Source organism: Electrona antarctica (assembly GCF_951216825.1).
Source record: "Electrona antarctica genome assembly, chromosome: 9".
Classification (NCBI taxonomy): domain Eukaryota; kingdom Metazoa; phylum Chordata; class Actinopteri; order Myctophiformes; family Myctophidae; genus Electrona; species Electrona antarctica.
Window position 1 is genome coordinate 29,990,225 of NC_136790.1, and position 13,074 is coordinate 30,003,298.

Genomic DNA, 13,074 nt, shown 5'->3' on the forward strand with positions numbered 1-13,074 from the left:
GGGCTGCTAGCTGCTGGTTGTGTGTGTGTGTGCATGTGTGTACTGTACCTGTCTAGGTCGGTCTCCAGGGTTTGGAGTCTGTCCAGCAGTGTTCTCCTCTCAACTCTCAGACCGTCACAGTCATGCTGCACAGACACACACTGCTTCTGTAGAGACTCACACTCCACTGCACAGAGAAAAGAAATAAGGACAGTTATTTCATCTTTTTTAAGTAACATTTTATTACAATTGTCATTAATCTGATTATTCATTTTCGAGAATGCACTCATACCTTCAAGGGTGGCAGATAGAGCGACAGCAGGTCTAAAATGTAATGTAAAATTCACTAAACTCTGAAGTGAGAGGGAGGTACTTATTCATTCATACATCTGCTTGGGGGATCAGAATATTCTGTTTGAAATAAATGCTGTTATATAAATCTTTACACTTTTTAGCCATGCCAATGTGATTTCCACATGTGAAGTATTTGTACTTAAACATTTTGTTCCGCAACATAATCTCCACATTTTGAGTATTAAATGCACTCACCAGAAGTGAAAATCTAACATTATGCTATGAACAAACTACACAATGGTCGTAACATATTGAATGCCACCACCATGTGTTCGGCATCATGACGTGTAATGTCACGACAATGTCTGTGGTTTCATTTAGCCACTTAATTAGCAACTGCTTTTTAAGACCCATAAAAGCTTTCAAATGCACAAGTATGGCATTTACCAACATTTTATGGTAAGCCCATGTAAACCACAGACCTTAGTTGAGGCATTTAACCAAAAACCCAATAAAACAACTTTGAGAGAGAGAGCGAGAGAGAACCAGGAAGTTCAAAAGGCCAACTTGTTTCTGGGTTTTGGGACTACAAACTCGGGCGCATTTGAGATTCTATTCTACATGGTGTGAGTAAATATAGTGACCTTGATCTTACCCTGTAGCTGGCTGGCTTTTTGATGGTGTTGCGTGTGTTGTGTGAGTGTGTGTTGCAGTGCGTTGATCTCCTGTTCATATTTATCTGCAGTGCCGTGCCAGTGCTCCAGCTCAGAACGAACTGTTGCCAGGTCAGAGTGCAAGGCGGACATATCCCTCTCTCTTTCTGCTGTGGCAGCCTCCATGGCATGACGCAGAACCAGAACCTACATTATTAACAGTGACATCAACATTAAAACGGTGACAGTTATTGATTATAAATTATCCACTGTTTTCTAATCTTATCTTAATCTCTATAGCAGTGGTTCTCAAACATTTTAATTTCAAGGGCCCCCATAACTCAAGAGTGTACCAATGGAACCAAATGACCGACTTGTAAGGGTCCATTTGGAACCCCTTCAAGGACCCCTGAGAATTCATGCTACTATATCAATTATGAGCAGCAACATTGTTGTCCCCGCGGTCAGTTCAGTTGGAACTGGATGAATATAACCAAACAGCCAAAACATTTCCGTGTTTCAATGCTGATTGGCTGTCAGGACGCGACGGGTGGAGTCGGGGGGACGTGAAGGTCGCTTCAGTTGGGATATCAGGCAGCCGTTCGCTTTCTTCGCGTTGCGCCCGTTCGAGCAACTTCTCGTTGCATCGACTTTGTATGTAATCGCGCCGCTCTAACTATACAGGTCTGAACACATCTTTACAGTTTTGGACATACAAGGTTTCTATTCCACAGTTACACAATGTGTGTGGCTTGCGTATGGTCTACTGTAAGTGTACCTCTTCCTGTGCAGAGTACAGCTCCTCTCTGGTGTAACTGATGGAGCTCTCTCTCTGCTCTCTGAGAGCCTCCATATCGGCCTGCAGCTTACCTAGCTGGGCTGGAATGAACAAACAACCACACACACACACATGAAAATACATACTCCGTTCTTTGGAACAAATTAAACTATGTACGCACTGTCCTTGTTTATGTGAATGTGTGTGTATGCCAACTCTGTAGCTATTGCCTTTAGCTGTGTGTGTGTGTGTGTGTGTGTGTGTGTGTGTGTGTGTGTGTGTGTGTGTGTGTGTGTGTGTGTGTGTGTGTGTGTGTGTGCCTCTGTGTGCGTGCGTGTACTAACTTTGTAGATAGTTGATCTGTTTAGCTGACTCTTCACTCTGTTGTCTGTTAGTTCTCCTCTCTTCCTCCAGCAGAGCTACAAACAAAGAGGGAAAACAATCAACACAAAATTAATACATTTAATTTATCCTGGAAATCTACAAACACTCTTTAATTTAGTTATTCAACATTTTTCGAAAGGGAAGCAAATATGACCCTTACCTGGACAAAAAAAAAGAAAAAAGAAAACGTATACGCTGCTGAAAGTAAAAAAGCTTAGACCGTTCTGTTTTCTTCCTTAGGCCCCCTCCCATAAATAGAACAAGAACTAGTAAGGGAACAGAACCCTTACTAGCAGTGCTCTTACCTTGTAGCTCCAGACATTTCTGCTTGCCGGTGTTTGCTAATTCCTGTGCTTCTAGTAGTTCTCTGTGGAGATGGTTGATGACCTGCTCTGTGTCTCCAAGCTCCAGACCGGCCCGACACAACTCATCTATACAGGAACAGGAAAAGAGTAAACAACTCATCTATCGAGTCTGAGGAAGGAATTATGGTGTGGGTGTGTGTGTGTGTGTGTGTGTGTGTGTGTGTGTGTGTGTGTGTGTTCGTTCCACCACACTGGCACGCATGGTGGGAATTTGTTGTACACACTGCAGCAGAATCGAGGAGTAGAAAAGGGCAGTAAAACACAGTAGAGAACAAAATAAATGTGTAGTATAAAGAGTTGCCGTTGTTACCTTTGAGTAAAGTGACTCTGTTCTGAGGCTCAATGAGCTCCTGATCATCCATGTTGCCATCTGGAACACAAACACTTGACTACATTAGCTACAGTATGGCATCCAATTTGTTGACATGTCATTATAAGCAAAGACTTAAACTCCATCTATAACATACTAAACCATGTTTTAAGTATAAAACGGAGGTTAACTGGTTAACCTGTGACTTAATACTGCAAGATTAAACAAAATGCCATTATAATTATAAGGTAATAGTAATAATAATAACAATACAGCATTTACAAGTATATTGAAATTAAGTGTGTGTGTGTGTGTGTGTGTGTGTGTGTGTGTGTGTGTGTAAAGCTAACTGGTTTCCTACCCGAGGTGTCGTCACTGCTACGGTCTTTACTAGGACTCAGAGTGTCTGACATGTCTGACTCTTTAGACTCCATCAGATTCTCTATAAAGATATTATACACACAGACAGTCACACACACACAAAACAGGAATGTGCACAAGCTCACACACAGAGGTGAACGGAGGGGAATTTAGTATAGGACAATGGTACCGTCACCCGTTTATGGTCCCTTGAAACAGCGCGCACAAAAGGCTACCCTACAAAGGCAGACAGCAGCATCAGCTACTTTCTGTATGGTTTAAAGTTCAAGTGTAATATCTCTGGAAGAGCTTTAAATATTTGGAATATATACTTGAGTTGTCAGGATTATTAATGCAGGGTTCTGTAAGGTAGGCTTGTTTTGAATGGAGCCATTAGCAATGAACTTGGCAATACTACCATGCCTTGAAAATGCCTTTCAACAGTTCCCCATTTATGCATATGCATTGTGTGGTGTGTATGGAAGCATGTGGACTGTGTGTGCATGCATGTGTGTGTGTAATTTGAAGAGGGCATTGTCACTTTTAAAGCTGAAGCCAAATTAAAGGTTCTTCCTAACAGACTCAACTTCTCTGGCTTCCAAAACGTTTTTAGCCTGATTGCGCAGCCAATATAGTTTAAGCATAATACTTAATATTAATAGCTAATCTACAAGCTATTGGCACATGCGCAACGCATTGTGAGCTTGTAGATCTGTTATTTTCAGCACATGCTTGTCACTCTTGTGTAACAAGCATAAATTAAACATAACGTCTCATTGCTTACGTCATGAAAATTAACATGCTCCTGAGTGACAGTCTATATATCAAATATTCTGAAAAGCTATGTTTACAAGGGCTTGCCTTTACATATAGTAGCATGGCATGATCGAATTTTGGATGTGATCTGAAAATTGGGGGACCAAGAAAATGTATCCGTGTTTGACCATAATTACTCGGACCCGGGTCAGTTCCAGTCCTATTATCTCTGAACTCCGTCTGGTTAATTTTGTAGTCTACACTCCCAGAGTTAAATGCACACTGAGGATTTTGCTGTGCATAAAGTCTGTAACGGGTCTCAAGTTATTAGACTGACAACCACCTGCAGCACTGACAACCCCTGACCTTTGGGACTCGTGAAGAGCTCTAGTCTGGATCCACAGTTTGTGATGCGTGTGAATAAAAGTGGTAAAGTGTACCTCTGAGTCTGTCAGGACTGGCCAAGCTGTTGTCTTCTGCTGTCTGGTTGTTCTGAAGGTGAGCATCAATAACTTCTACACACCACACACAGCGCACACACACACCAATCATTTAATAATAATATACAAAGGTCACATCTCTTTTCAGTACAGATTCCTATAAAAAAATTCAGTCCGTAAGCACACACCCAACCTAGCACACTAAATCGTGTTAAGCACCATTATTAATCCTTCCCGGGGACGCGTGAACTTAACCCTTATTTCACTGATAGTCTATGCAATGTCGCCCCCGGGCCCCATAGGATCTATTTATGAATTGCAGCCTGGTTAAAAGCACTCGGAGGTTCGGAGCTCGAAGGTTATTTTTCAAATTAATTCGAAACGAATGGTTCGGATGTTCGCTCAAATTCCTGCCGAAGTTCGAGTCCTAAAAACAAGGCTAGGGTACAGCCTTATGCACAACACAAAGTCCCATTACTCATACAACAGCTTTCTGTTGGTTTAAAAGTGACAGGCGGGCATTTACTGTAGCACACACAAAAAGTTCCTGTTGGTGCCCACAAAGATTGAGCTCAGATAAGTAAACTTATGTCCACACAGAGACACGCACACTGAGTTCACCTCAGATCAGCTCTTACCGTCAAAGTTGGTCAGGTGGTGGATTGAAGATCCTACAGCTGCTTTTAGTTGTTTGACCGCTGGAAGGAAAGATTTCACATTAATACAGTATATAAAAAGAATCAGCCATGACCTATTTGACCTTTAGATTGCACAGAAAGGTCATCCTGGATATACATTTGTCTGACTGCAGATTCAACACAGCCAGAGGAACAGGAGTGGAGCTGGAGCATGAATGATGAGGAGTTATTTTATCAAGCTTGACATTACATCCAAACAAAGAATAAAAGACAAGCCAATGAAAGAGATGACTAGAGAAATGTATGTCGAGTTACTAGGTGTACGAGAAGAGAAAATACAAAAAGCAAGTGAAAGACAAACAGAGGACAGGACAGCCTCATTGAACTGGAGCCAGGATCCAGCCATCTGAACACTTAAAAATGTTGACACATTTTTAAAAGCAGCACAAGGAATGCTAACTCTCGACCAACGTAGCAGTTTTTCCCTTTAATATTGTACTTTTAACATTTTTTTTTCTGCACCAACACATGGGATAGACAAATATAACGGAGACAAAAACACACAAGAAAAGGGAAGCAGGGTCGGTTTAGTTATTTTTCGGCTGAGACAGAACTCAGCCGAAGACCCACTCTACCACTACTACGCCATTTTACTGGCAAATGTACAATTATACGAAGTATGGAAGCATATCTAATTCCACCAGGAAACCAGGGACAACTGCATAATTGTGTTTCGACTGAGAGACATTGGGCCAGACAGCTGATTCTGCCTGCCATTCTACTGGCAAATGTACAGTCCCGCGATAATTATGCGAAGTATTGTCGCATATCTAATTCCATCAGGAAATCAGGGACAACTGCACAATTTACATCATGCATACATGGATGCCTAAGGGATCCCAGATTCATTGATCTACAGAGTTTCTCCGCATCACGCGCAGACAGATCAAAGGCTCTCTCGCGTAAAGATCGGCTGAGAGGAGTATGTCTCATGATCAACAGTTTTTGGTGTAACCAAAGGAAAGCATACCCTTAAGTTGTTCCCGGATGTGATACTAATGTGTTGACCATTCTGGCTACCTGTGGATTTTACTGCAGTAATTGTTACTGTTGTGTACATCCCAATGTATGAATGAATGGATCATTGTAAAGTGCTTTGAGTAAGCACTCACACATAAAAAAAAATGCAATCAATTATTATTATCCCACCCAACAAGCCAGCATGGATTTAGCATTAAAGGTGCATGAAACTCTAGGCACATTTTGTGGTTTGATTTCCAGTTAATAATAAAAAGGGTAAAAACATGGCAGTCTGCCTAATAGCGGACATTAAAACGTGTGCCAATGTTTAAGCATTGTCAATTGGTCTTGAAAAGTAATTTAAGTATATCCCAACCAGTAAGTAACTATGGATTAACTGCGATTTTCACGCAGCATTCATGTGTGTAATACTGCCTACAACTCTGTGACTATGGCAGATACTTCATAAACATTCGGTCCAGACACTTAATGGCCGATTAGTTGTTGGCAATAAAATGATGGAAATGCAGACATTTTTAGGCAATACACGATACGCTGGTGATGTGAAATTGTGAATACAGGATGGAGGTAGTCTTGCGTAGACAGAGGATACGAGATCTCAGCATACCAAAACGCCTGGGTACGTCTAAATTCAGTGTAACAAACCTTGTGCTTTGATAACAAATTCTGATACCGTACGTCCGTACCTAGTCTTGCAGTTGTAGTCTTGCATCAAGCCAGTAGAACCAATAGAGAGGCTATTGGACCATCATGAACATCAAGCTACAACTGTGCAGAAAGCCAGGATATGGGATCCCCAATATAAAACAGCTGCCAGTCAGACAGGCTGTTGGTTCCAACCTCTATATTGAATTTAGATGTCTCCAGACATTTTGGTAGGTGGAGATCACAGATCATCTGACTATGTGAGACTAGGATGGAGGAACAGAGATGACCCGCCACCATGAATAGAAATAAAAGGTCCTTATTGTGTGTGTGTGTACTCACGTTGACAGTCTATAAGTTGTTGTATTCTAGTAGAATCTCCAGCACTGTTTACATGACAGTTATCTAACAGAAACACAACTAGATATTACAGACAGATCCATCTGTCAAGAGACAGAGCACAGCTTTCACACCGAACAATCAATGCCATCATGAACATCAGGCTACAACTGTATGAAAGGACCTCAAATAACATGCAAGGACAGGACATCGGAACCTAAAATAAGATGCAGACAGGCAGGCAGGCAGGCAGACAAGCATGCACGTCAGGCAGACAAGCATGCACGTGCACGTCAGGCAGGCAGACAGACAGACAGAACAGTCATGGCAGCAATTAATGTTTGACAGTCCTCTTTGTGTCCTCCAGGTTCAGTACAACAGTACAATTACGGATTCAATGGCATTATTAATAATAAACACATACAAATTAATCCAATTTTAGAATATGTCCATCAACACTGGATAGACAAGCTGCCAGCAGCTTTATTGCTATTATTATGACAAGTCTGACACAAAAAGAGGTAGACCAACATTCCAGTTGTTAAATTACTGTCATCTGCTATCATTATCATCATTATGAAATGACCACCAGCAGCCCAGTGATCCCACATCCCACACAATAACCAAACAACCATTATATCTCCAGATTATGATCAAACCATCATCCATTCAGAATCAGATTAGGTCCCAATAACCATCATCATCAGTATTAAATTCTCCCTTTAGAGAAATTAAGGAATACACCCACACGATTTTCATGTGATTGATTAGATGTATAGATCTGATCTATACATCCGATTCAAATTTCATCCCAATTCCTGAGCAATCTACCATCATCACACCATTAGCAGACCACCACCACCTCAACAGACAAAGACCCTTAAATTGTCCCAGATGATATCACTCTTAAAACTATCTACCATCATCATCTTCATCACCAGGCCCTTCATCTGTGTCTGAATCTTCCTCCTCTTCCTCCTGGTGTTTGATCTGGTTCTCTTTGTCCTCTACAGACGGCATAACTACAGACACATACATACACACAGCTGGCTTGTGACGCTCTCATCCAGAGAGACTTACAGAAGGATCAGAATTATGTTCAGATACAGACACAAATCACATTTATTCACATTTTATTCCATTTGTTTGTTAAATTTAGCAATTAAGAAGATTGATTTCTGCCCATATTTTAAAAGTGTAGAGACTAGAGAGACAGAGAGGGACGTGAGAGTGATTCAAACCCACAAGACAGAGATCCATGTGGTCACCACACCAGTTGTATTCTTCTGAATACATTTGTTAATACTCAATTTATATGCAATTATCTTAATCACAGAGGAGAATACCAAGAGATAGATTTGCAACCACACAACCTAGGACCAATTAAGCTCAATTTCAAAACCAAGTCATAGAGTGATATCAATCTGTTTGTCTGCTATTAAGAGTAATATATTTACTTAGTAATATATTTACTACCTCCACTGCAAAATACAGTAACATTAACATTAACATTAATGTTAACATTAACATTAAGGAGATAAACTAAACACTTCAGATATCCATTTGACTACAGTTAGACCCAACTATTATTTTTAGACCCAACTCTAAACAATCACTATAGAAGATGGTATAAGATGATTATTATTATTTATCATTGACCTTAACACCAGAGGACATGTTAGGACTGTAGTTTAAAGACAATAAAAAGACATACGATGGAGATACAAAGAACAATCACACTTTCCACAGAACTGTAAGGACGGACGGTCAGAAAATATAATTAACCAAAGTTTAAAAGGGGGGGAGAAAAGTCCAACAACCTCAGAGCCAGCAATACGACGTAGTCATGCAGGAAGTGATCGTGCAAAGTTAGTGTATTAAGAGGAGAAGTGTCACCCAGATAGACGGTTATGACACTAGGTCACAGTGTCAACTCACCCAGACTGTTGTTTTCTTTGATACTTTTCTCTTGCATTTGTTCCAACCGAACTGGAAACAATAGCAGTTTCATAAGAGAACGCCAGTATCGTAAGGAGGTTCATATACTGACCAAACATACTAGAAACAAATCTACCTGAGCAGGACATCTAAACAATATCTGGTTAGCTGTCCAAAACGATGAGAGCATTGAGCGCCGATGCCCTGTGAAAGGCTGAGATATATGCAGGATGCACTTGTTTTGGTTCACTCATCATCCTGCTGATGTGCAAATACGTGATTTTTTTTAAATCACTTAACACGGCAGTGCAGGTGCACAGACAACGGGGCCTTGAAGCGTGCCAAGCAGCCAGTGCTATCCGAGTCGGCAAGCTGTGATGGACGGATGAAGTTATGTGAACCAAAAGGAGCTCAACTTGCTTGGGAATCACTCGCATGCATCAGTGTGATTCAACCGATTTACAATTATTTCACCTGGTTGTACGTTTCCCTCTATTACTGTATAACTTCACCTGTGTTTGGTTTAGTTAAGTGTTATTCAACCCTGCTTTATGACACAATGTCCTCCCAGCATTTAAAACGAGTTACCTTTTAGCCGTTTGTGAGGAGGATGCACAAATATGCGAACATAATCACCCGTCTGTGTTCAGTGTTCATTTGTGTATGTGTCAAGAGTGTGTTAAAGAGTGTGTGCGTTACCCTGTAAAGCTGTCAGTCTCTCATTAGTGAAGTCGTTATCAGCCTGCAGGGCTTCGATACGCGCCTGCAGAGCTTGTTCCTTGTCCTCCATCTCTCCTATCCTCTGTTCCAACTCCTTCTTCTCCATCTCTCCCCTCTGAGACAACTCCTCCTGCTGGCCCTCTGCTACCTGAAGACAGACAGAAGGCAGAGAGACAAAGTCAGAAAAAATATGTATACTGTTCCCTAGACACTATAGTCAACATCCTCAAAGGGCTTCATTGCTGTTGATCTGAAATACAAAGCCTAATACTGACCTGTGTCACCTATAACACACGTGCACACACAATTTAGCTTGTAGCTTTGTAACTATACCCCATGGAGTATCAGGTTACAGAAAAAAATAACAAAAAATGTTTCACTGTGGTTGTACTGTATATATAAGCACTTTAATGGCTCTTGCCCAAACAAATTACTTGTTCGCCCATAACGCTTATAGAATATTGTTTTAGATTTGTTTTAATTAACTGCAATATTAAATCCATAAAAAAACATTTCTAGGAATTTTTTAAAATTGAAGTTGTTTTTCTTGTAATGGGTCAATATTGTGTTTATGATTTGATTTCATGGCCTTTCCCCTAGTTCCACCCTTAGGCTTTTTTTTCCTTCTTTTTTTAATTATAATTTCTTTTGCCTTTTTTGTTTGTTATGCCAATGTATTGCTCCCCACACACATTTGTGTGTTGTCACTGTTGTGGTCACTGCTATTCTATGGAATACTACTAGCCCCCACCGGTAGGACGTAGAGCCTTTGTCCTACTCCTCCCGCCAAACACTCCCTGCTGACAGATGTCGCCCCAGTCCGTAGGAATACGTGACAAATATCACCCACCCAAAGAAAACACATTTTTCCTGCCCTCCACCTTGGATTACCTAGAATGCAATTTACGGGTCTTTTTTTTCCTTTAAACCAATTTGTATCGTTTGAATATTGGTTTTAATGTTGTTTAAAGTTTCCACAGTACAGTACCTTGATTTTGTCGGTGAGTTCTTTGATCTGATTGATGGCAGCATTGTATTTATTGGCCAGTTCTCGGAGCTCTTCCTGAGAACGCTCCGCCATCTCTTTCAGGTGAGTACATTCATCTTCTGTATTACTGAGAGACCGCTGCAGACAGAAAGAGAGGGAGACAGAGATGCAGAGCGACAGGAGAACTTTGATGTGGGAACTCTTCCCCATCTGTGGATATTATAGTACATTTTCATGTCCTCCTCAAAATAGAATGATAGGAGTCAAGTTTATGTAAATGGTAGCAGTACAAAACATTATAGTAGTACCTCGACTTCAGAGAGTTTCCGGACCACCTCTATTTTCTCCTGTAGAACTCTTCTGAGTGACTCCTTTGCAGTTGTTTCATAGTTGTGTTTGTCTTCCTGTAGAGCCAGCAACTCCTTACGAATACCCTCCTCTGTCTGGGACTGAGAGATGAGGAAAACTTTAACAATCTTTATATATTGCATGTACATGTCTCTGTCTCTGTGTCCTGGACACATCTTATGATTTCTTATGATTACCAATCGTAAGAAACACAAAATTAGCAACACACACGTCTTCTGTCATCCTTAACGCACAAACACAACAATGGCCATCTTTAACGAGCACAAATGTAATATTGGAGAATACAGTGGAGAGTGCACTTGGCAGCATAATTTGAACAGTTATACAGTACTGTATATGTATTATACAGGCACTTGTAAATATACAGGCACTTGTAAATCAGTCAAATCTGTCCTAAAACAGACAGGAAACCTGTATAGGGAAGTGAAGATAGGAGTAAGCATGTATGTAAGCAGTTGACGGAGCATGACTGTCACCTTAGAGTAGGCCTGTAGTTGACTACCCATCACCTCCAGTCTGGACAGAAGACGGTCCTCATCAATCAGAGCCTGACAGACACAGACAGAGGGGTCAGAGTTAATCTGGGGAGGCTATGTGTTCGCTGTATGATACTATGTACTACCTAGTTGCTATACATACATTTTGCATGCAGGGTTTAGTAAATAATAGGTACTACCTCTTAGCTCTACTGCAGCTGAGCTACTAAAGACTCAAGAGCATATAAGGGGGTTGCAAATGTAATAGTATGGTAGTGTGTGTAATACCTGCCAGCTGCTTTCTGAAGCCTCCTGTGTTGTAGCTAAGAGGCGCTGTAGCGTCGCCAACTTCTGCTCCAACATCTGCTCTCTGTGTAAGGCCTCCTAGAGAGAGACAACAAAAGTGGACCAAGGACAGGTCAGAAACGTTTTAGACACACATTGGGCCTCAGTCACAAAGCGGTTTGTAAATTATCTACTATATTTTGCTGTATTGTGACTAAGTAAGTAAAGCCGTTGTGCAATAAAAAGGCATATAAAGCCTTCATTTGTGAAGATCGATATGATTTCTTTATTACACTGCACAGTAGGTAGGCACTCAACAATGTACTCCGAGTGTAAATGCAGTGTACTACTAGACACTAGACAGTGTGAAAAGTCACCCACTGCCAGTGTTGGTCTCTGTAGGATACACAGCAGTAGTAAATATAGTGTAGTTGCAGTGAGTGACCAGTAGGTGTCAGTGTGTTACCTGTAGATACTGGGAGAGCTGGAATAGTTCCTGAGAATACATACTGGGAGTATTGGCAGCAACCTGGAAGGAAGGAAGGAACGAAGGACACACGCTAAATACATATTCATAAACAATTTGTTACTGTATAGTAAGTGATAATAAAGAGTGTGTGCTCGTGCATGCGTGCGTGCGCGTGTGTGTGTGCGCTCTTTAGAACAGTTAACTACATTACAGAACTGGTTCAACTCTAATCACACATCCACACACTCCCTCTCCTGGTCTACATTCCTCATAGTAGATCTATCCGAGACACAAAACACATGACTGATCTGAGTCTGGCTCTCATTTCATCTGAGAACAAACTCAACAGTGAGATAGTTATTAAACAATTCTGACCGACCGACAGACAACTAGAAAAAGTGTGGTCTCCACCAGGTCAGGTAGGTTATTGTGGCCTCCTGGTGGAGCTATAATAATTGGCCAATGTGAAAGGCATAGAAAGGTAGACACCTCCTTCGGCTCTGGGGCAAAGGAGGCAGCTTGCCAAGCTTCCATGTGCGTGCGTCACAGAAGGGGACGTTCGGTAGGCCAATCAAAGGCAATGTAAACGTTTGTTTTCTCATGCCAATAAAGCTCGTAAATTGCACACTGGGTTCATGATTTGAGGCATTTTGTACTACAGAGATGTCAGTCAGATAAAACCAGTCAGCAACCCAGTCAGTCAATCAATCAATCACCAGTCAGTGGTGTGCACGCAGGTGTATGTGAATGAGTGTAGCAAGCAATTACATATATACACACACACACTGTACTGTCTTACCTTGTCTACAGGTAGTGGTAAAGGAGCCTGGATTACACTGAGAGAGAG

General features: G+C 41.2%; 1 protein-coding gene across 5 annotated transcripts in view; it reads right to left on the reverse strand.

Moving 5' to 3' along the window:
• Positions 1 to 13,074, reverse strand: part of slmapa (sarcolemma associated protein a) — a 36,807-nt gene that overhangs the window by 8,788 nt on the left and 14,945 nt on the right. For 2 of the 5 annotated variants that reach the window (XM_079509404.1, XM_079509405.1), the window contains exons 5-23: positions 13,027 to 13,063; positions 12,225 to 12,287; positions 11,762 to 11,857; positions 11,474 to 11,545; positions 10,937 to 11,077; positions 10,629 to 10,766; positions 9,620 to 9,788; positions 8,921 to 8,971; positions 7,903 to 8,004; positions 6,986 to 7,048; positions 4,958 to 5,017; positions 4,320 to 4,394; positions 3,125 to 3,205; positions 2,764 to 2,823; positions 2,394 to 2,519; positions 2,049 to 2,123; positions 1,705 to 1,805; positions 929 to 1,133; positions 49 to 166 (exon numbers count right to left, since the gene is read on the reverse strand). In XM_079509404.1, the coding sequence (XP_079365530.1) occupies positions 49 to 166; positions 929 to 1,133; positions 1,705 to 1,805; positions 2,049 to 2,123; positions 2,394 to 2,519; positions 2,764 to 2,823; positions 3,125 to 3,205; positions 4,320 to 4,394; positions 4,958 to 5,017; positions 6,986 to 7,048; positions 7,903 to 8,004; positions 8,921 to 8,971; positions 9,620 to 9,788; positions 10,629 to 10,766; positions 10,937 to 11,077; positions 11,474 to 11,545; positions 11,762 to 11,857; positions 12,225 to 12,287; positions 13,027 to 13,063 (1,833 nt within the window). The remainder of the gene's footprint in view (positions 1 to 48; positions 167 to 928; positions 1,134 to 1,704; positions 1,806 to 2,048; positions 2,124 to 2,393; positions 2,520 to 2,763; positions 2,824 to 3,124; positions 3,206 to 4,319; positions 4,395 to 4,957; positions 5,018 to 6,985; positions 7,049 to 7,902; positions 8,005 to 8,920; positions 8,972 to 9,619; positions 9,789 to 10,628; positions 10,767 to 10,936; positions 11,078 to 11,473; positions 11,546 to 11,761; positions 11,858 to 12,224; positions 12,288 to 13,026; positions 13,064 to 13,074) is intronic. The other 3 variants (XM_079509406.1, XM_079509407.1, XM_079509408.1) reach the window with 3 other exon arrangements.